At 33.6% G+C, this 24,976-nt stretch overlaps 1 protein-coding gene across 5 annotated transcripts in view; it reads right to left on the bottom strand.

Annotated features, from left to right (window-relative positions):
• TCERG1 (transcription elongation regulator 1) overlaps positions 1–24,976 on the bottom strand; it is a 68,974-nt gene that overhangs the window by 2,425 nt on the left and 41,573 nt on the right. For 3 of the 5 annotated variants that reach the window (XR_005211367.1, XM_037801275.1, XM_037801278.1), the window contains 11 exons: positions 24,520–24,576; positions 24,304–24,370; positions 23,159–23,209; positions 21,657–21,792; positions 20,747–20,836; positions 14,692–14,810; positions 8,081–8,231; positions 4,404–4,568; positions 3,962–4,144; positions 1,657–1,836; positions 863–946 (listed from right to left, as the gene is read on the bottom strand). Coding sequence is in view for 4 of the 5 variants with exons in the window: in XM_037801275.1 (XP_037657203.1) it covers positions 863–946; positions 1,657–1,836; positions 3,962–4,144; positions 4,404–4,568; positions 8,081–8,231; positions 14,692–14,810; positions 20,747–20,836; positions 21,657–21,792; positions 23,159–23,209; positions 24,304–24,370; positions 24,520–24,576 (1,283 nt within the window). In the remaining variant the exon portion in view is untranslated. The remainder of the gene's footprint in view (positions 1–862; positions 947–1,656; positions 1,837–3,961; positions 4,145–4,403; positions 4,569–8,080; positions 8,232–14,691; positions 14,811–20,746; positions 20,837–21,656; positions 21,793–23,158; positions 23,210–24,303; positions 24,371–24,519; positions 24,577–24,976) is intronic. The other 2 variants (XM_037801276.1, XM_037801279.1) reach the window with 1 other exon arrangement.

The raw sequence follows: 24,976 nt of genomic DNA, 5'->3' as shown, positions 1-24,976 counted from the left end.
GAACTTAAGATTATACAGAACATAGCTTTCTGGTAAGGTAATGATACCAAGAGTTATTATAACTCTTAGGGCTTAAGAACAAAAACAAAAAAACACACCTTATTATCATCAACTCTAAGTAGTCAGGAAAGTCAGAAACTGAGACTTGAGTCTCCTGGCTCTCAGTCTACCACCTTTCCTAGCCATTGTATATTTTGTAGCCCATACATCTAAAACCCAACTTTTTAGGGTGGTAGGAGGAAGAATATCAGATCTATGAGTTTTCAAACTCCACACTATAGAAACCAATCAGGAAAGGGCAAAAGTGGGAAGAACGAATAAAAGGCCAAGGAATGAAATGGACAGTAGTTAAGCAACACTCCCCTTGGCATCATTCACTTGTTCAGTCCCTAGGTGATTTGATTCCTAAAAGGAGTAAGAGTGTACCAGAACAGAGCTCGGTTTCTATAAACCTCAAGTAGCTGAAGTGCTCTTCTATTCCAAAATCTCTGGAAAATACAAAACTCTGCATCATATTATGATTTTCTTTCTCCTAGAGTGGCTTAAGAGTCAGGGCCTCTGATAGCCTGCTACCAACTAAATATCAATCTACTGGGATCTCCTTGTACAACAAACATAAACTATAGCCTCATTAAATCTCTTATATCCCCAAATATGGGCTTAATCCCAAGGGTTAACATTGTTAAGTCTCTATTGTGCTATCTTTTTAATATATAAATGCAAGAAACAAAATATGAACTTAGAATTCAGATTAATTTCCCACACACTTAAAAAGGAAATTCACTTAAAAAAAATCAACTTCATTTTGGTCAAGATACTAAATACAATTAGCAGGAAAGTACAGACAAAAAAATCATCTTACCCGGTCACTGGAGGAGAACTTAATGCACCGAGGATCTTCTTTAATGATTTTTTTTACTTCTTTCCACGTGGATGTTAAGGTAATCTTTGAAAAGAAAAGTGAATAAAAAAATTAAATACAACTCACTTTTACTTAGGGAGTCAAACTGCAGCACATATGGTACATAATATTACACACTGACCTGCAATCTCTTGTAATGCCCAAGCGTAACTGGACTAGTTAGGGACAGGGAAGCAGCTTTAATGCAAGTTCTTTTTGTTGGCTTGCCACAAGTTATTTTCATGGCCACACTTTCAAGGTGGCCTAAGACAATCACCTGCAAACCCTGTATTTACATGGGCAAACATAACTTCTGAAGAAACCATTACCAAAAAGAGAGCAGATAAATAGGAACAAAACCTGGATAACAAAGTGTACAAACTGTCAAACAAGGAGGACACAGTACCAAACTGAAAATGGAGATGAAGGAATCTAAATCTATTATCAGGAGGGGATCACTGATCACACATAACAAAGGGCATTCTGAATCACCACAGAAGCAGATATGAATTTGAAAAGTGTGAAATGAAGCAATTTCTAAACAGATAAAAATTATGTCAACATTTTACTTAAAAATAGAGGAAGAGAGAGTGGGGAGGGGGAAAGGGAGAGAAGAAAGTGACATAAAACCCATGAATTCCAGTAATGGATCTAAAGACCATGATACTAAAAATCTTTCCAATGTTTTACTTTTCAGAACCATTAAGGAAGACTCATCTAGACAAAATTGGGAAAAGATAAAGAGACTTTCTCACCGCAGAAGTTTCATCCAGAAGTTGCCTAAAGTGCTCCCTCTTCTTTTTGGTAAGTGCTTCAATGTGTTCATTAAACAGCTTCTCTTTCTCCTCTCTTTCCAACAAGGATCCAGACTCCCAACGGTGATCTTTTCGGAGAGTCCTCCTTGTATCAGACCATGACACATCTGAAGAACGTACCTAAAAACAGAGAACCTGTCTTTTCACACTTTATCAATAAAAGTCTCATTTATTTAGTTTAGGAATGATATATTTAATGATTTTATTTTAAAGAGGTAGAATCAGTCAGAAATTAAGAAATAAACTTCTGAAAAATATATTCACTCAAATAGACAATATTATAAATGAATTTTGTGTTAAAAGACCATTTAAAAAATAAAAACTTTCAGTACGTTCATTAGATCAAGACATTAGAGTACCACTGAGTTAATCAACAACTAAGTAATGTGCATTTCTTCCAATGACCTAGAAAAGCTTCTGGTGACTCCATCTTAGTTAACAAATCACTGAAGACCTACTTCTACGAGTAATAAATCTTGCCTCCCAGTGTTCACCTAGGCTATCAAATAAGGATTTAGAGGTAGGGAAGAATGAAGAGAAGCTATCTCCCATCAACCATGGTCCCTAAGAATTTTAATAGCAGTAGGGTACTCTATTTATTATCTTACCAACATCTAGTAAAAGAAATGGATAGGAATAAAAGAGAAAATTGATTTTTGTCTTCTTATAGCACTTAGCAGTTCAAAATAAAATCAAACAGCAACACTCAACATATCTTGGGCTCATATTTGGACTTATCAATTACATACTGGAAGACCCACTTCTGGGCATAAGCAAAAATGAACACAGCCAAGAAGAAAAGACATGATGGGTCTGGCTGGTTCACCAACTAGCAGAAAGGTATATTTCACTGCTGCTAATGTCATTAAAAGTTAAGTCACACTGCTGCCGATGTTAAGAAATATGAGGGACTAAAAAGTAGAAGGTAAAAAAGAAAAATATAAAAACATATACCCAGCATTTATCAAGCACTTGAATATGTCAGGTTTATACTGTGCTTAACACTGCAAATACAAAATTAGTTAACACATTATCCCTTCCTTCAAAGAGCTCACTTTCTAGGGGGAAGAGAGGGATGTAACCAAATAATTGTGATAACATGTTAGTAAGAACCACAGAGGTGTGTGCATGTGGTAAAAGCAACAGTGGGATCAAATCTGCCTAGATGGATCAGGATCAATCTCATGGAAAGATAACTTGAGGGCATTCATGAAAGAGGAAAAAGATGGTCACTGCAGTGGGAACAGTATTTAAAAGCATTCTATAGGTGGAGGGATTGGTGAGTGTAATGGTAGGATGGTACAATACATTAAAGGAAAATTCAGTAAGGTTAGAGCTTAGGGAGGTAAGTGAGGAAACCATAGGTAAAAAAAAGCATGGAAGAAGGAATGAACCATCTTTTATATTATGTTAAGGAACTTGAATTTAACCTGTAGGCAATTGTTGGGAGTAGGGAGAATCCCCACCAGCTGTACGGAACCAGCAGAATGACAAGATCAGATATGCTTTTTACAAAGATTTCTGTGACTGCCAATAAAGAGGACAAATTTGGGGGAATAATAGCAGAGACAGAGAAATTAGGAAATTATTCTCATTGCTCCAGAAAGTGGCAGAGCAACAGCAGTAACAAGAAGCACCCCATTAAAAGAGAGAAGAGAAATAGTAGAAAAGAGAGACTGAAAAAAAAGGTAAAGAAAACAATCACAAGTAATACAGCAGAGCAGTCTGGGGGCATTCAGTGTAGGGACAAAAAACCCTATATACCTCAACACCCTTTGGAGTAATGCAGAAAGATTTTCAAGAAACTTCAAGGGTATCTCCTGGGATCAGTACAACTCCAGCCCTACATCTCATACCATCTACTTGTACAATAATTGATCATCACAATGATGATGCTAAATCATTAAGAAAAAGGTTAAACTATGTTCAGCACACTTGGTTTATTAATATGGGAAGTGAGTGTGTAATAGTTTAAGATAACCTCCATCAAGAACAAAAAAAATAAAGTTTTGGACTAAAAGATTATATGTAAAACATCTAACTTATGAATATGCAAAATCTAAGGTTTCCTATTTTTACAGTGCTAATACCAAGCACTCAATCTTATAATGCTTTATAAATAACTTATCAAATTGTATCTCTTAGTCAACTTAAAGAACTTTAAAATGTTCATAATGAGGTAATACAATAGATTTCTAATATCCAGTACCTTCACAGGAAAAAAAAAAAAAAGATTAACATTCACCATGTCAGACAGAAGAGCCTTGAAATTCTGGATAGCTTCTTCTCGTTTGTGTTGTTCTCTCTCTCGATCTATTTCTTTTGTTTGTTCAGAACGAGCCTTTTGAACCTCCCTTTCTCGTTCTCGAAGGCTTGCCTCAATGCGAGCTTGCCTTTCAAGCTCCTTCTCTTTTTCTGAGTCTAAATTCTGTAAAGTAAAATTACATTATCCTTTTTACTGACTCCATTGAAAAATGTTTTCACAGAATGACTAGTTTGCCAAACAGAAAATTCCAAACCTAGTTTTTTACCAAGAATATATCTCATCTCCAAATCAACTACTAGGGATAACGTAAGAACACCAACAAGAAAAATTTTAAATCCCCAAACAGCAACAACTACCTCACAACACAATTAAGAGATTTTATTATTTCATGATAAAAGCAAGAGTAAACACAAACCATTACCTTGGCTATTTTTTCAATGTACTGTTTGAAAAGGTCTTCTCTCATGGATGAACTATCCACTGCTTTGTAACGTGGATCACTTTCCACTTTGTCTTTTACTTTGCTCCATCGAGACTGACTGTCCAAGTGGTGATTAGACAATAGTTCAAAGAAGTCTGATTTAATCTGTATTTTAAAATAGGTAGTGGGATAGGGGAAAAAATAATGGGCCATGAGCTAGTCCTCATATCATTTCAAATGTTTACAACTAGGGAGAAAATGTTCACTTACCTTTAAAGGTGAGAATAATGACTGTTCAATGCATTTATTTTTAGTGAAAAAGAACATCAGAAATGCTCTTTTGTTAGAAATATAAAAATCAACCAAGCATAAGGCTCTCATTTAAAATCTGCCAAATTCAAGATAAATTATATTCTCCAACAAAACTACTCAAATATAGAAAAATGTTTTTAGGTTATTTGTATCCTTTGACACAGAACTTCCATGTTTTCAGAAAGAATATGAATTTGCATTTAGCTGCAATTAATTTAGCTAAGTTTCAGGATAATGAACCGATAAGAAAATACTTTAACATTAAGATGGCAATTATGACTTATTTTAAAAACTAGATGAACAGAAGGGCACAGAAGTAGTTGAGCACAAATAGCAAATATTACATCATTGCAAACCTGAAACTATATTGTCAAATGTCTAAAATCAACAAAAAATAGGGTAAAATTTTGTATTTTAATAATTTAAAAAAAACAGTGCTTGTACCTTGATATGTAAGAAAAGTACAATATTTCTATGTAGGTCACAATGATCATTACTGAAAAAACTCCCCAATAGTATTTTTAGTTTTTTCACATAGAAAAGGAAAGGAGTAAATGAGATCAAAACTCAACGTACAAATTATGACCCTATTAAAAGCCTCTCCCCTATACAGATTAAATATCTTGCTTTCCTGCCTGACCTGGAATCTAAGATGTGTGTGCACAAAAATAAGTGAATCATTTCTTCTGCTCATTCCAACCCTATAACATCCCCCTACACTTCCTTTCTCATATTACAAGATTAAGAAAAAGGGAGGTTGATGTCCTTTCTAACCAACACTTATAAGGTTATAAACAAGAGTTTCTGCATCAGGCAATTTAAAAAAGAGAACTAATCATCCGTAAACTCACTCTTGACTTTGTTTAAAATTGTGTGGTATATATAAACACAGTGAGCTTCAAATAAAACTAAACTTCAACTTCCTTTCATTGTGGATATTATCATGAAAGACTATAATGGTTTACTAGGACTTTATTTGTATGAAAAGAATTGGCTGACAACCGCATAAATGTCAAAAAATGTCACTTACCACTAGCTGCGATTTAAGGTACTATTCTCCCTATTCTCTTCCCTCCAAAAGTGAAAGCATCTTTCTATCTAAGCCTGGTTCAATAGGGAGAAAATAATTTCCTTAGCTTAATGTACTATTAACAAAAATACTTGTGTAGCAGGAAAGCATAAAAAGAGGAACGAGAGAACAATGCCAACTGCCTAAAATAGGATTAATTCCAATATGTGCAACTTGAAATGTACTGTTTCAAAAGGTACACTACTTAAACCATAATTTTATAAAAATTATTATACTTAATAAAATAAAAATTCCAAGGTAAGTGCTTTGGCAAACAAAACAAATAAAGGTCTAGTAAAAATAATTAGATGCTTAAGAGAATTTTTATAATATGGAAAACTACCTGTGAATACTACATGAGAACAATCAAACCCTTTAGTTTGAAAATGGCTACTGAATTAAGGGAAAAAAGAATATCACCAGAAGTCAATGTCCTTCACAGGCTGTTGACTCAGCAACTAATTATTTTTAAACCTTCACTATTCAGCTACTGATTCAACTATATCAACTCCACCAAGACCCGCTAGAGAATCATAAGATCAAGGAAAGAAACTACTTGGTTCATGCTACTGTCACTAATCTTACAATTCAACTACATAATTACAATGTGATTAAAACAATATAGATAACACACTTCAGAAGAACAAATACATAGTGAAAGTCACAAAAGTGATCAGACTTCACTGACTAAACATTCCTCAAAAGGTGAATATAAAATTACTATATATAAACCTTACTTTAGACATCTGTGTTTTAGTGGTCTGGTTAGTAAATGATTTTGCATCCTTTAAACTGGCTGCAAAGGCGTCAATTTAGCAATTTCCAACTCAAATTTTCTTGATTTAGTAATGGTACAAAGCCAAACCTACAGTTTAGGCAATAAAATTAAAATCAAAAGGAAAGAAAGCTGAATACATTAGGTTTATTTAGATGAAATGTGTATTTAATTATTTTTTCATAGTCAACACATTTCAGGCAAAATGCTCATTTTGGGAGAATAAAGTTGCCACACAGAGATATCAATTCTTTCCTCACTAGGGAATTCCATAACACTTCGCATGCCAGTGACCAACAACTATCAGACTGAAATGACTGATAGGCCACTACAGCACAAAACTGTAAAAATCGATCCACTTGTTATAAAACAGAATACATAAAATGGAATTTTTAAAGAAAAAATATTAATTTCAAATGCAATGAGAAATACATTTGATTTGTCTAAAAGCAATTATACATACTAATCTTTCATTTACTTGGCTTTCTTTAATAGAATAGAAGTTATTACTAAACATCAGAAGTAGCAAATAATTCCATTAACCTTAATTCTACATATAAACATTTATGTAGTAAAACTAAATTTTGTACATTTCGTCTATGAAACATAATCATTTATCAAAAAATGTTAATGGTGAAATAATTCTGGAAAAATTTACTTTGCCCAATAAAACCCAATAAAGCAGATGATCAGGAAGGAATTCTCAGATATTTCTGACAAAAGTTATTTCAACCAATATCATAACTGTTTAAATGAAAGGGGCGTCTTCTCAACAAGAGTGGTATTACTTTCCCTCCAAGGTTTCTTAACAGAATTTATAATACTTTAACTTTATGAAATAAGAGGCAATTGTAAATTTCAAGAATGATTAGGCTTCAGAGCTTATTTTTCTGTATTCATAAAGCATGCAGTGATACTAAGGAGAGTGGCTGCTTGTTTTGATGATTCCCGCACAACTGGTGCCATCTCCCTACCACCCTGCCTCCCCAGTGGTGAGCTACTCTCCACTCCTGACACTGCCATAAAATGACATTTGGAATTCATTAATCTTTAATAGCTGACCTTTAATTCTGATAAGCAATAATTTATATGTAAGATATGTTTACTGAAAGATTAGCAAGTCACTTAAAAATGCTATCTTTTAGGGGGAGAAAAGGATAAAGATTTCTTTAGAAATTTAAATGCTACCACCTATAAAGAATCTTGAAATCTTATTGCTACCACTGACAGGCAAGCCAACAATTAATTCTGGGTTTACCAGGCATCTTTAAAAAAACAAAAGACTGTTAATGAAATTTAAAGCAACCATATATAGTTTGGTGAAGTACTACGATAAACAGTATGGAAGTAAAGTGACTGAATACATACATATGAAAAATTACTGTAAAAGTTCATTTAAAAGGCAAAACAGTACATGTGAATCATATTCATGCCCATAAATGAGGTTAGAAACAGCACCAGCTTTAGTCCCTGCTGTTCTCACCCCCATCAAACAGACCCCTGCAACTAAAACCATCTTACCTTCTCACCTCTGGTCTTCGAGTCTTCCTTCTCTTTCTTTCTTGCAGCTGCCACAAATTCATTAAACAAAGCTTCTCTATCTTTCATCTTTTCAATTGCTTTGAATCTTGAATCTTTAGCATGCTTGGCTGCAAATTCACTAAAAGTAGCTCTGTAACAAAATGGCAAAAGTGCTAATTTTGGGAGAGCCATTTCTGCTTATAGAAAGGTATAGCAGAAAATACCATTTTTCCAGCAAGAACATGTACCAAAGAGATACCAGTTCTTACTATCTGCCTAACAGTCAACATGGTGCTACAGAAAGGAGTAAAGAGCTAAAGAGAGAAAGTGTGGTTAGGGATTTGTATATGATCAGCATGGTGTTGAGGAGATGAGTATATGGGGGTGGGAGGGCTGGGGAGAATAAATCTCATCCAAAGGATATACATTCATTATAAAATGCCAGGAGATCACAGAACAAAGCATTTGTTTGCCTGAAGAGACTTAAGAGTTCATCTACTATCACCCATTTTAAAATGAAGCTGACTCCTGCTTCTGGCCATGATGGAATAATGTTTACTGAAGTAGCCTTCCTAAGGACATAAGCAATCATAGAACTGGACAAAACATGAAGCAACTAATTTCAAGCAGAGGATAAAAGGCAGAGCAAAACTGAGATCCCTGAAAGAAGGGAAATTTATGAAATAAGACCCACCACCTCTCCCTGAGGACTATTTCCCAGGCATAGCAGAGCACAGTGGTCCCACTGCCCTGGAGGTAGCGAATATCAGAGTTTGGGTGCTAAAATGTCAGGAGGAAGCTATACAGAGAGGGAGCCCCACAAAGTATAGACAATGGATTCCCCATAAGTCCATGGCCAAGGGCCAGACTGTACAAGAACAGGAAAAGACCTCTTTCCCAAGGTTTATTATCAGATACAAGCTACTACAGGGTTAAGAGAGAAAAACAAATGCCAGAGATTAAGTAATGCTGTAGGAAGAATATTATCAGGACAACAAAGCCCAAAAAAAAGATCCACTAGAGAGAAGTTGAGTCCTTGTACTTTCTACATATCATACTAACAAAGCCTAAAAATCAAGGTGATCAAGCAGTAAATGAATTTCTTGCTAAACCAAGAATCAATACACTTCTTAGGAAAAGAGAATCCAGTGTCTCTACAAATTATCTGCAATATCTAGTATTCCATCAAAAATCACTAAACATACAAAGAAACAGATGAGATCCATAATTAAAAAAAAAAAAAGGCAATATAGGCAATAGAAACTGAACTCAAGATGACCTGAAATGTTCTAACTACACAACTACTTTAAAGCATATTATATTTATATTGAAAGAACAAAAGGAAAATACGCTTGAAGAACTAAAAACACGGTCTTAATGAGTGAAGAGAGAGGGAGTTTCAGCAGAGATTGAGAAAATATTTAAAAAAAGAACCTAAAACTAACTGAAAGAAAAAGTTCACTGGATGGGCTAAACATGAGGGTAGAAATAGCAGAATAAACAATGCCTGGAAGTTAGATCAATAAAAATTAATCAAAAGAGACAGAAAAAACTATGGGGGCAGGGGAGCAGTCTCAGTGACCTATGAGATAACATCAAACACAAAAGCTTTATAATATATGTGTAATTAGAATCCCAGAAGAGAAAACAGTTAATTGGAACAGAAAAATACTGCCTAGAAACCTTCCAAATTTTATTCAGAAAAACACCACCAACTTTATAGATCCTAAAAGCTCAGCAAACTCCAAGCAGGTTAAACATAAAAATGAAGTCTTTGAGGTCTATTGAGGCAAAGTATAAAAAGGTTTTCCCATGAATAAAAAACAATATAAAGCTTTCATATGTTTGTTATGTATTTCAGTACTTGAAGCTTTTCACCTTACATAATAAATGTTCCCATATTTAGCACAGTTTTAAAGGGGGAAAAATAAAGCTTATTTTCTCTTTAAAAACTGATTACTTCAATACAAAAATAAAACACATTATCTTCTGTGCTAAATATAAAGAATATATTATAGCTTCTATTATAAAGAAAAACTGGCTGGTGTTAACATCAGAATTTAGAATGTAAAACATCAACTAAAGATCAGGAGTATCAATCACTATCAACCTGTTATTTTTAAGCTCTGCTATCCAAAATTAGATTTCTAATAATGTTTTGTGTGTAAGGGCTGTTACTGACAAATCAAATTTCACTAATTCAACATCTTAAAAAGCAGGATACACTGCAAACCTGGTCTGAATAATGGATCTGTAACTATAACAAAATTTGAAGGTAAAAGAAAAATTTGCATCCCAGAAAAGGGATCACAGTAAGGCCAGTAAATGTGTTCTCTTTTAATAATAAATTTAGCACCTTGCTTTATAATTTTAAACAGAAAGCTTAACTATTACTATAATTAAATAACCCTTTTAAAATGCAAAATCAATGTGAAAAAGTGAGAATTCAATTATTTTGTACTTATTTATATTTATTTATAATAGAATAGGTAAAATATTTTCTTTTTAAACCAGAATAAAGTTTTAGAAGATGTTTCTCTGTGATTCATCTTAACTGTGAAAAGCACTACTTTAAAATATATGTGATAAACAAATCTTTTAGTGGGGGTGTGGGGGCAGTTGATGCTAGGGGATGGGGAGATAAAAATATAGTGATCATGAGTTGGGCAGTATGTCTGAAATTTCCATTAAAAAAAAAAAAAGACATGGAAAACACAGGCACTAAGATAAGTCCACTCTCCCCAAGTCATTGTTTCCTTTGAACAAACTCCAGTGCGCTACAGCTACAAGTTCTATTAAAGAGTTTTGTAATATTCAAAGAGAAAATTTAAATTAGGTCAACAAAAAGTATTTTCAATTTTAAGTTTTCCCTTCCTGTTTTCTTAAAAACAGCTATAACTTTTCAGCTAGAGTACTGCCCTATGAAAAAACATAAAGTGGCAAGTAAACATTAATTAAAAAATAAAAAACCTTTTAAAAAAACAGCCTACCCACCTCTTTCAGTTTTACTCATGGACATCTTTGTTCAGTGTAGTTACAATATTGTGCAAGAGCTATATTTCCTAAACAATTTAACTCGTACAGTTTGTTCAAATACCATAACTACATGGAACTTTTAATAGGAAGTGAGACCTGGTAGGTTTGCTTGGTTAGTGTAAAACAGCGACACATCCCAAAGTAATATGGGCAGAGAATAAAAATATGTATGCAGAGCCCCCCTTAGGAGCTGGGGGAAAAAGCAGAGGTGTTGGGCTTCCTCACCTGGATTGTTGCTGAGATTTTCACAAACACTGAGAACTGACAGCTTGGCATGCTGAGCCCTCTATAAAGGGACTTGCCCTTATGAGGCCTGTTACTGCAAAGGAGAGGCTAAAACTGCTTATAATTGTGCCTAAGAATCTCCCTCTGAGTACCTCTTTGACGCTCAGATGTGGTCTTCTCTCACTAGCTAAGCCATCTCAGCGGGTGAACTTATTGCCCTCCCCCCTACATGGGATCTGACTCCCAGGGGTGTAAATCTCTCTGGCAACGTGGGATATGACTCCCAGGGATGAATATGGACCCGACACTGTGGGACTGAGAACATCTTGACCAAAAGGGGGATACGAAATGAAACAAAACAAAGTTTCAGTGGCTGAGAGATTCCAAACGGAGTCACGAGGTCACTCTGGTGGGCACTCTTATGCACTATATAGAGAACCCTTTTTTAGGTTTTGGTGCAGTGGAACAGCTAGAAATAAATACCTGAAACTATGGAACTACAACCCAGTAGCCTTGACTCTTGAAGATTATTGTATAGCAATACCGCTTACAAGGGGTGTGGTTGTGAAAGCCTTGTGGATGGCAGTCCTTTTATCCAGTGTATGGATGGATGAGTAGAAAAAGGGCAACACTACGGAATTTGGACTTGCCCATCCCCATAGTCATGTGAGCCAATTCTTACAAAAAAATTTCATAATATTTACAGGTTTCCCTAGAGAACCCTGACTAACACACGGGGCATAATTCTCACTTGTCACCAGCATCATGCCCACTATTCAAGCACGGCCTAAGAGAGGGAGTCTTCCTTTTCCTAATTTAGTGGGTGTTGGTCTGAAGGAAAGAGGCTTGAATCTTATCAAAGTAGAATAGGAAGGACTAAGAAAGGCTCAACCAACCAAAAAAAAAAAAAAAAAGGAAAAAGGGCAACAAAAAACTAAATGAAAAATAGGGTGGGGGGTGTGATTTGGGTGTTCTTTTTTTACTTTTATTTTTTATTCTTTTTTTCACTTTTTCTGGTACAAGGTAAATGTTCAAAAATTAGATTGGGGTGATGAATGTACAACTATGTGGTGGTACTGTGGACAACTGATTGTACATTTTGGATGATTGTATGGTATGTGAATATATCTCAATAGTATTTTAAAATTTTTTTAAATTTTAAATTAAAAAAAAAAAAACAGCCTAGCTTTGAAGTTTTCTGCTACTTAGCAAAATTGGCCTTAATTTGTATGCCAATATAGCAATGTAGCACAATACCCCAAGTGCCAAGACTTCCAGGTTAAGTGCCTGCTAGCTTTATTTTCTGATGAAACCTGTGTAGTTCAGATTCTCCAACAATTCCATCTGCCCCAAACTACATCAGTAGGATACTGTGATATAGCAAAACAGATCTACAAAAGGAAACCTCTTTGGAATCTCAATTATTCCCAAGCCATAAAGGATTTTAACAAACAGATATATTTTCCTTAGCCATTTAAAAATAAGTTGTACATACATGAAACTTCATCTAAAATTATTTCAGCATGCATCACCTAAGATTCTTTTTTTTCATAACAATACCCAAGAAAATTGTAAATCTCTAATACATATTATCCAATGCATATTAAAATTTCCTCATTGCTTGAAAATATGTCTTTTATGCCCCAGTCTCAACTCTATTTTTTGACCCAGAAATTCACTCTTCTGATCAAAGGAAAGCCCAAGACCAACTCTACTACTCCCTTAATAATATTTTTCTCATAACCACAATCCCTCTATCAGCTTTATTGTCCGGAATTTTTATTAATACCAGAGTACATTTTTCTCCATATTTCAAATATAAAATCATAGTATTAAACATGCTTTCTCAAATAACATCACTCTTTCATACTTCCAATGACAAAAATATTAGTTTAAATCAGCTGAATTTTTTAAGAGTGCAATTTAACCAAGAGATTCCATGATTCTACCCTTTAGTTTTAGAAATTGTCTTGGCAGGGAGACATTCGTATCAACCTAATGCCACTACTGCCACAACTAAATCATAAATAAAAAGTAATTCTCCCTGCCTGGACTATTCTGTGCAACACTGGAATTAAGCTGAAATCTAGCTTCACTTGGAAACGTTTCTTAATGCACGTATGTCTTTCTTTCCTTATCTATAAACAGGTATGACATGAGTATCTAAATCACAAGGTTGTTCTGAGGATTGAGTGAAATATATAAAACACATATAAGCACAAAAATACCCAATAACTCTTGCTATTATTATTATTATAATACCAAGCATAGAAGTTTAAAATACCTCATTTTTTCCAGCCCTTTACAAGTATCCAGACAAAATCATAATCTGTAATCTAGAAAATTTTGGCATGAGAGGTCCTCACCACTTCAGTTCAATCAAAATAATGTCCCCATACTGCCAGTTATTATGTATAAAACTTTAAGATAAAGATCGGTTTTCTATCATGTACCAGTTTCTAGAGAAGGGAAACATTCCCTCAGAGAAACATTCAAAACAAAGGTACCTCTCTTGAAAAACAAATGCCTCTTATATAGAGCACCTCTAAAGGAAATGAATACATTAAGAATGATGGTTAGATATGTGTTGCTATATGATTTCAGTCATTAAAAATGGAAAGCATTCAAAGCATAAGATATGAAAGCAGAGTAACCCTTTGCTAATGTTAGGGGGAGAAGGAATTCTTATTCATCTCTTATACGTCAAGTATTTTATATATTTGACAAGTATTTTATATACTATCACTGGAGTCTCTGATGGATGTCATATTTAATTGATTTTAAATTTAATTAATTTTATTTAATTGACCATAATTAGCAATATCCTTTTAATGCAGGAATGCTGAATGACACTTTTAAGACAATGACCATTATCAAACCATGATGTATAATTTCTTAATTTGAATAATAAAATGTTTAAATGCTATTTGTAGTCTTGATATACAGAAAGAAAATTATTAGGGTTTTGTCTGTTCTTATTTTTACTTTCAAAGTTATTTTATGTTGAATGTTCTACATTTTTACTTACTAATCTATATAATTTATTATCAGTATTTTGGAAATGCAATATTTGGGACTGAAGACAAATTGGCACATAAACTTCAAGTTTTCTTCTCAGCTATTATGAGCTTATTTATTTATTTATATATTCTAATGGCTAAATATTTGCATTACATATTTTTTTCCAAAAAAAAAACAAACAAACAAGAATGAAGGCTAGAAAGGCAGAAACCAATAACTGAATAGGGAGCTTTTCACGTCCAAAAGATAGTTACATATGTATTTTTAAAAATTGATGTTAGGAGAAAATGTATACATATTTTAATAATTGATGGTAATGAACTACATACCTTGGATTAAACTTTGCTTCTTCCATCATTTTTTTGAAATCTTCCTTTGCTTGCATTATTTTGTTTTTCTTTTCCCTGCGTTCTTCCTCTGCCCTGGTCTTTACATACTGATCAAACACCTATCACAAAAATAAACCAATTTGTACAAGTCAATCATTCCTGTATGTAATTTAACTGCCAAATGACAGAATCTATAAAAAAAAATACTAAAATAGGAAAAATACGTTAATTACAGGTAACTCTCAATTGTATGCAGATTATCTATAGTAACTCTCACTTTAAAGCTTTGGTTGATAATATCACACAGACAGCCCTCTGCTTAGGCTTCCAGAACAAAGAAAAAAGCTAAAAGCCCCTGTTCTTTTTTATATATTTTTTTCCTGTTAACAAATTGGATGTATGTTGACTGTTAAAATTTCAAGCAATTCAGAAATGCAGGGGAAAAAAATCACAGTCCTTCATAATCCCCTCTTCCTAGGGAAATAAAATTATTAACAGTATGGAATCTAATTTTTTATTTTGATCCTCTTAAGACTATTATTTTCATCAAAATGTAACACGCTTTACATTATTCTACATTTTCCCCATCTAATAATTCAAACGATAAATTGAACATGCATGTCTATTTTTCAAACTCCAATAAAATGACAGCAGATAAATTTCTTTTTAAGTCACAGACCAATAAGGATAGAGAAGAGAAAAAAAGAAACAACTGTGGAAGGTGAAAAGCAGATGGATAAGTGGTGGAGGATTTAGCAGACATGCAAAAAAGCTGAACCTAAGCCAGCAGTTGAGAAAGCAAAGAAGTAACTAAATATTTTACCAGAGAATCCTCGAAAAGCTCAGAAAATGACAGCTACAGATACTGATGTAAGAAGGGGTAGGATACAATTCCTATAACAAGGAATATTTGTTGAATAAGAAGTAGTTAAGTCCCTAGATCCCTTCCCCAAATTTACATGTCTGGGGGACTGCCATACTGAACCCCAGGAAAAGGCAAGTTGTTATACTCTAGAGCAAGAATTGGCAAACCACATCTGTAGCCCAAATCCAGCTTGCTGCCTGTTTGTATACTGCCCAAGAATGGCTTCTAAATTTTTAAATAGTTGGTAGGGAAAAAAATCAATAGAATATTTCACAATACATGAAAATTAAATGAAATTCAAATTTCAGTGAGTATAAATAAAGCTTTACTGGAACATAGCCATGCTCATATTTTTACATATGTCTATGACACCATTTGCATTACAAGGACAAATTTGCCCTGCTGCAACAGAGATCATATGGACCAGAAAACCTAAAATGTGTATTATCTGACCCTGAATGGCTTCAAAAAACAAAACAAAACAAAACAAAAACACTGAAAACTAGAAGGAGAGCAATGGCTTCAAATCCTGAAGGAGAAGATTACCAATATGTACAAGAACATCTTTGGAAAAAGGAAAACATTGAAAAATTTTTTTTCTTTAAAGTAACCTTAGACATCTTTTCAGCTCAAGTCAATATATATATATAACTCAATCTTTACAAGATAAATAGAAATATCTACAATTATCTAACTAGTCCCCTGCTAAAAATGTAGGTCATTTTGAATACCCTCTCAATACAGCACTGAAGTAAATTATACAAAAATATTTACAGGCTTAAGAAAGGGCAAAGAGATTTGTTTCCGACTACTCTCTACTTTTCAGCCTATGCTTCCTTACTTGTAAGGATATTAAATGATGTATAAAATCCAAGAGAATTTTATATTAACTTTTTTTGAGAAATTGGAGAGAACTCACATCCCCTCCTCTGGGATATTGCAGATGAAGGTCACTGTCGGGGATGAATATCTCATAGAAAATTAGGAATTCCATTATATTTTCATGTTTCTCCGAATTATTTGTATCATGGTTCCCATTAAGACTTGGCTTTATGTCCCCTATTTTAAACAGTTCTTTTCTGATAATGCCAATACATGAATAAAATTTTATAATAAATATCATGAAAGTGAGTAAGTTTTAAAAACAATTCGTAGTTAAGTTCACTTTTAGAAGCATAAGCAAAAATTATGTCTTCAAGGGGGCTTCTTGATCTAGGTAATTACATGGTATTTCCACTTTGTAAAACTTCACTGAGCTGTACACTTGTGATTTTTAGACTTTTCTACATGTATATTTTCCTCAAAATGTAAGTCTACTAAAAGTTCGGGTATCTATTATTTGATTCTCATATCAATTTAATTCAATGTATTATATGATATTGATTGAGACCCAGATGGACAGTTGGCAATCATAAGTTATTCTTTTGGTAATTTGTCACCATACTATAACACTGTCAATCCTAAAAAGCTCTGAATAACATATGCTATATTAAAATGCTTATTTAGAAATAAGATAACAGACAACTTATTTTAAAGTGTTAACATAACTACTTTGTACATCAGTGCCAATTAACATGTGGCTCTGCATAATGGACTGCTTTTTATGAAACATGTTAACCATTTTTAAATGTTATAACAAATAAAAGAAATAAAAACATTTCAGACCACTTAAGTGACCTTTTATCAAAAGCAAGAAAATGGAAAATCAGAAGTCACAATTAATGGTTACAATCATATAAAAAATAAATATTTTATAATGATGCAAAACATGTAAATCTAGATAACTAGAAGAGAATGGAACAGAAAGAAAATGTAATTTTAGATGATAAGAAATTTTCAAGGACAATGTTAAGTGTTTTTAAAATCAATGTACAAATTTCAGATATGAAGTTACAAAACGCAATTACAAAACCCAGTTGGTTACTCCTTGATTTTATACTCCCATGTGACTAATAACACCAAATACTCAATTGTTAGAAACACTGAAAAAAATGTATCCTAAATGCTAATTTCTCCTTCCTCTCAGATTTTACATTCCTATGTTAAAAAAAGGATTCTACTCAAAAGGGAAGAGAACCATAGTTTTTATGTAAAAGGGAATAATAACACTTGGTATTTTTCTTCGTTAAGTGTAACTCTATTTATGAGGTATCACCAGAATACCTCTAAAATCAGGAAAGAACTTTAGTTCTCATAATTTCATTCAATCAGTAACTACTAATCAGAGCCATGAAGAGGAATGAGTCATAAAACTTTTAAAGTAAGTCTTCAGGATGATTATTCCAGGCACTACACACAGAACGATGAAAATGACGAAGTCCCTGTCCTCATAGAATTTATATCCTGGAGGAGGAGACAGATGACAAACAAGATAATTTTAGATAATCAGCGCTATAAGCTACTATGAAGAAAGTAAAGAAGGCAAAGAGATAATATAGATGAGAAGACTATTTTAGATAGGTTGATCAGAGAAGGCACTTGGGCAAGCACCCAAATGAAATAAAGGAGCCAGCTTTGCAAATTCCTGGGGAAAGACCATGCCAGGCAGAAGGAAAAGCAAGTAGCTGGCTTGTTCAAGGAATTATAAGGTCAATGCAGGCAGAATGAATAAAGGTTTTGGTTTTTTTTTTTTTTTTTTTTTTTAAAAAAAAGAGCTTCAAGAGGAATGCAAGGATAAGTAAATGTAGAATTTTATAGGCCATGGTAAGTTTCAATTTTATCATCCTAAATTGGGAAGCATTGGACAGTTTTAAGAAAGGAATACTGATGTGATTTCATCTCAAATTTTAAAATTACTTTGGCTGTCATATGGAAAAAAAACATGACTATACAGGGGCAAGAATGGAAGCAAGGAGAACAATTAAGGACTACCTTGATAATGAGAGATGATCAGTGCCAGTTTGGACTAGGGTGCTGGAGAAGAAAATGGTGATTGAGAGACTGGATTTAGAAAAATTTTTGAAGATAGATTTGCTGATAGATCAGGTATGGAGAGAGGGGAAAAAGTAAAGAATCAAGATAGATTTGTAGATTTTGACAGAGCTAACAACTGAGATGAGGAGACTGGCATAAACAAATCATTTTTTAAAAAGATTACTATGCTTGAAATGCAGATGCAAATATAGCATTTGGAAAGCATGTCTTCCTCTTACAAGTACTAAAATACACATCTGACACTCTGTAATGTCTTCTCTATTAAAATCCAAGACCATACCTACATACACAACAGCACAAACTGTGGAAAATTATTCCAGCCATTAAATTATAAATATTAAAATGGACACTACCGCTACCAAACAAAATCTTATAAATCAACACCACTAGAGCAAATGATTCAACATACTCACCATTTTACAGAGATCAGTGCTGGTATGGTCCAGGTAATTCAGAAATTACATAGGTAGGAAGTGTGCAATGCTTTTGAGAAAGAAGCAATCACTGTGACATGTTATGTGTCACTGAATCGTTGTGGGAATAAATGGTAACTCATTACAAGGTAACACTAATTCATGCTGACACCATCAGCAGAGACCATGAAGTGTCTGTCATTTCTCTAAGTTTATGATGAAAACAGACATGTTAACTGATGCTATTTAGACATGGATTTTGTGTGGGTTGTGTGTGAGACATAAATACATATCTTTGAGTGTTGTCTATATATAACATATATCCACATATATGTATATATTGGCACATAATGATTGAAAAGGCTATAATCCAAATGTTCAATGGTGGCTGTATTTGCTAGGTAGGATTATAGGGCAAAGTTTTTTTCCTTTTTACTCATCTATTTTGCTACTTTTCTACTCTACATTTACATTATTGGCCCAATAAAAATAATATGTGAAATGAATTTTGAAACCATATTAGATATAACCTGAGTGTGTATGAGGCATAAGGACAAAATGTCCATGAGGTAATATACATGTCCATATAGGCGAACTAGGCAAATATTTCTGAGGCAGAAATGTCCACATATAGAAAATGACTTGTGTTCCAAGATATGAGACTTTTTTTTTTTTTGAAGGGCTGCATTAGAACACAGAAAAGGATGGTGTTTCAGTCAGTTTATTCAAATACCATACGTACATGGAACTTTGAATAGGAAGTGAGATCTGGTAGGTTTATACAGGTTAGGGAAAAATCCCAATACAACCCAAAGTAATTTGGACAGAGAATAAAAATGTATTGGCAGGACCTCCCTGAGGAACTGGGGAAAAATGTGAAAATGTTGGACTTCCCTGCATGGGTTATTACTGATATTCTTGCAAGCACTGAGGACTGCCAATTTAGTAGCCCGAGCCCTCAATCTGGGGTTTTTCCCTTAAGAAGCTTATTACTGCAAAGGAGAGGCTAAGCCTACTTACAATTGTGCCTAAGAGTCACCCCCGAGAACCTCTTTGTTGCTCACATGTGGCCTCTCTCTGAAAGCCCACTCTGCAGGTAAACTCACGGTCCTCCTCCTCTACGTGGGACATGACTCCCAGGGGTGTAATCCCCCTGGCAATGCGGGACATGACTCCCAGGGATGAGCCTGGACCCAGCATCATGGAACTCAGAAAATCTTCTTGACCAAAAGAGGGAAGAGAAATGAAACAAAATAAAGTTTCAGTGGCTGGAGATTTCAAATGGGGTCAAGAGGTCACTCTGGAGAGTATTCTTATGCACTATATAGATATCCCTTTTTAGTTTTTAGTGTACTGGAATACTTAGAAGGAAATATCTGAAACTGTTGAACTGCAATCCATTAGGCTTGATTCTTGAAGAAGATTGTGTAACTATGTGGCTTACATGGTGTGACTGTGATTTTTTGTGGCTCACACTCTGTCTATCCGATGTATGGACAGATGAGTAGAAAAATGGGAACCAAAATTAAATGAATAATAAAGGGGGGATGAGGGGTGCGATGTGTTGGGTGTCCTTCTTTACTAGTGCTTTAATTCTTATTTTTATGGTTTTTTTTCTTATTTTTTGGAGTAATGAAAATGTTCAGAAATTGATTTTGGTGAAGGCACAACTAAATGATGGTACTGTGAACAATCAACTATACACTGTGGATGACTGTAATATGAATATATCTCAATAAACTGATTTTTTTTTTTAAAGGGATGGTACTTTTTATTCCTTACAATTTAAATGTTATGCTGGCAGGTGATATGCATTTCTTTAATAATGTTATTTTCCTTTTACCTGTTTTCTCTCTTTAGGGTTGAGAAGTAAGTACCGAGGATCAAAAACTATCTTGTGTAACTCCTTCTCCCAAGTTGAAAAAGCAGACACCTTTAAAATAAAAAAAGTGTATTGCCTCATAATTAAGCTTGTTATAAAAACATAAAGGTCATATAATTTTACTTGAAATCTACAGGACATCTGTTTATAAAGGAGACATAATATAAAACCATACTGAAGTTTCCATCACTAATAAATGACAAGCAGTGGGAGGTTAGCAATGGCAAATATCCACACTAATTGGCTCTGAACATTTCTATATTATACAGAAATAACACACTTAATTACTCATTAAAATAACCACTACTGTGTGACATTTAAAAAATCAGTACGAGAAAAGGCCTTGAAGATTTGCATTTTGATTTCCCATGCTTGCTCCAAACTTGTGAACAATGTTGTGATTTAAAATTGAACAATTTTATTTATTCAAACGAATCTGTGAATATAACCAAAAGGTTGAAATCTCTTCTCAGTTAAGCTTCATTAATAGTAATATCATAAAGTACCAGTTCTCCTTTAACCAGAAGCCATTCTGAAGATATTAAAGGAAGAATCTTATATACCTTACCTATCCCAAGTAGTCCGCCATTCTGCAATGTTAATACTCGTCTTACATTACTCACCAAAATTTAATGACCCAATAAATGTTAAATGTTATTTGTACTTAAAAGGACAGTAAAATGGCATTTGGTTAAAACACGATACGATTAGTCAAGAAAAAGGCTGTTTCAAAAAAGGTACAGTAATGTGACAGGCTTCCCTTGCCCCCCCCCATAACATGAGCACTAACCTTAGATTTGACCTTTTAGCAAGACATATTTATATTACTTATACAAAACAGAAATATCTCCCCCAAAGATTGTTTTCTGACCCCTCTCTCTAGCAGCATGTCCTTGAACTGCTTCATTCGGGCCTCCAGAGGGACAATGGCCCTTTCTCGGGCAGCTTTAATTTCAGCTTCCATGGCAGCTTCTTTCTCTGAATCAATGTCTTTATTATCATCTCTCCTATAAAAAAATAAAACATACGGCATCAACTGACAAAGTATTAATAAAGAACCTTATAAAAATTTTAAAATCATTTGAATTTTCAAGACTCACTACTGAGCAGCATATTTTTGGCAAAACAAATAATATTGAGGGTTTCAAATGAACTCTAAGGGATAAGCAACTTTTATTATAATAATAATGTTAAAATGAGTTTCTAACAATGTTACAATGGCTACACTGTTAGTAAACAAATATACCTTTAATGTACTGTCTCTCCCTGACAACTGATATACCATGTGAACTACCTTACTTAAAAAAACTATCTAACATCTCAATAATACTGTATGTGTTAGAATCAAACAGCACAGAATATAATTTTTTTAGTTCTTGAAATGACAGAGGAAAAACATATTTTCTAGAAAGTTTTACATTATAAATGTATAAAATATTAAAAGCATCTAATTGGTATGAGTCTTAGTAATCGCAAACATTTAATTTCAAAATAAAATTAAAATATCTGCAAACTTGGCCAAGTGGATATGTGACATATATACCTTACCTACCTGACAATTTTATTACTCACTTTCTGGGTGATAGGCTGAGATTTAAGTTGAAGGACAGGTCCCAGAGAGCAACATGGCCCAGGAGTAGTTAGGCAGAATTAGAACTGTTCGTCAGTAACTAAACTACTTCTTGATCCTCCAAAACTGCGCCTCAGGGCTGAGAGCAACCCTGTTGCTGTGTGGTACTCATAAGATTGTAAGCATGAAATCAAGTCACCTCTCAAACATCTGCTCTATGAACAAGGCCAATCATGCGAACAATAAAAAAGGTAATTCAATAATACTTGGGTATATTTGAGCAGAGATCTTCCTTTCTAAATATGATCTGCTCAATACAATAATAAAAATGGTTCATATTCTCTATACAAACTTAGGTAATCAGGAAAACAGAGTATCAGGAAATTCAAAAACATGCTATAAAGGCAAGTGAAGGTAGCCCAGGAGACTTATGTGGAAACTAAAGGCTAACCCACAAATATGATAACTGAGAGGTAATGTGGAATTAGGGAATGAATCAAAAGAAATAGAAGAAACAGTCCGTGACCTGCAGGAACTTAGCCAGATAGTCTGTGACCTATGATATGCACAAAACAAACAGGTAAAAGCAATTTGCCAAACAATATATACCCTCTTACAATAATTCAATAACTACTTAAATAAAGAGTTAAAAGACATCCAATAAATATAATAACTAATGAAAACAAATAACCTTTGTAGAAGTATACTAAATGAAAATGTCACAATACAAACTATCACTATCTATCTCAGTAAAAGAAATAAAAGAAAACTGAGCCAGGAAAAATAGGCTTTTAGCTTTGTACCTAAATAGAGAAGCTCGGGCAATCCACATAAAGGACTTCTTTGACATTCTCCTGATAAAAGCAGTTAAAAAACCTTACAGAGTTGTCTACAAGAACAAACAATTAAAAACAACCTAAAAGTTTAACATCATAGGAACATCTGAAATTATGGTACATAAACAAAATGAATACAGTCATTTACAATAATTAAGAAAACAAATGTCATATTCTAGATAGTCTACTTTAAATAAAAAAACAAAATCTTTTTTTACAACTAATAAACATACATTTGCTCAAGAACTAAAAAATCAATTGCAAAAATGAGAATAGCTGGGTTAGGGTGATATATTATGAGTGGTTCTCTTTATTATCTTATTTTCTTTAATGTCGTTGCCCATTAAGAAAAAAATTTTTTAAAAGAACCACCCTTGACAGGAGGAGGGGTTGTCTTACTTATTTCTTTGCCAAATTTGGCTGCACTCAATCTGTCCTTTTCAGATAAGGACCACAATCAACTAGTTCCTCACAATGTCTTCAAACTTTTCTTTTTGCTGCTAAATAATGGTCCCATTCCCCTCATACAACCCTCTCCCACTTTTCACTCCCCCCATAATAAGAGCAAAAGCTGCATTCACATTTTACCCAATTCTAGAGCACTGGCCAAGCTAATGCTTCCACTTATGGCAATCTCATTCTCTGAGAGCAGTTTCCAAGCTCAAGGATTCCCTCCCTCATCAGGTTGCAAGGACTCAGGGACTAGGTAAGTAATAAGGTAAGCACCTAGAAAGGGACATCTGTATCTGTGGTTATGGGAACCCTGCAATGTTATCTACTGGGATCTGTATTAGGGAGGAAATTTATTTTTTTGTAAAATTCAAGCCTAATGAATTTCTGAAAATAATCAAATAATTCCTAAAATGTCAATTGGCTTCATAATAATACCTATTTGAATAACCAAATCTTTTTGCAGATCTAGCAAAAGAAGGGACACCATTTCTACATTCTAAAAGCAAAGCTATTTAATATCAGGCCTAAGAGAAAGTTATCATGGCTTCTGTCTCTAACATCATACATGTTACCTGTCCCTTCCAATCATGAACTGTGACCTAATCAATATCTAAAAGGTACAAGCTATCTGAATTAAATAAACTATATGTATTACTTACTTCCGTTTTTTTGCTTTAACAGGTTCATCTTCATTAATTTCTTCCATTAATTCTTGTTCTTCTTTAACTATAAGATAAAATTCAATTAAACTATGTCAGAATAAAAATAAGCAAACAATTCAAACATTTAAGCATGAATCTTTCTGCCAACCACTACCGGAACGCTTGCTTTAATAGCATCATAAAGAAGCTGCAATTTACAGTTAGTTCACTCACTTGCACTCATAGAAAATTGCCACTTTTGGATGGACAGCATTGTTGGGGTCAGATGTCCTGGCAAAAACATTGCAAATACTGTTATGAATATTTATACACATATATTTCACAATCTTTTCTTTAAAAAGATACTGTTTAAATAAAATATCCACCCTTTAATAATCACTCCTTTATACAATATTAACCAAGATATGATTCTATACCTCTTCCATTTATCCTCCATTTGTACTAAATTTTAAATTCACTTTGAAATGTTTCTTACTCAAACCTTAAATTTACAAATATATAAATTAAAACTTTCTTGATTCAGAATTTACAGTGTCTTTTTATGATGCATGTTAATGTATCTATCAAACAAATGGATCAAGCACTGGAAAACAGATTCAGAAAAACAAAAGCAAATCACATACTTTGTTGGCATTTTTCAATACTTTGGTTATAAAATATTATTAATATA

This window comes from Choloepus didactylus, chromosome 13 (genome assembly GCF_015220235.1).
Source record: "Choloepus didactylus isolate mChoDid1 chromosome 13, mChoDid1.pri, whole genome shotgun sequence".
Taxonomy (NCBI): domain Eukaryota; kingdom Metazoa; phylum Chordata; class Mammalia; order Pilosa; family Megalonychidae; genus Choloepus; species Choloepus didactylus.
Note: the sequence above shows the minus strand (reverse complement) of the source record. Positions and strands in the feature narration are given on the sequence as shown.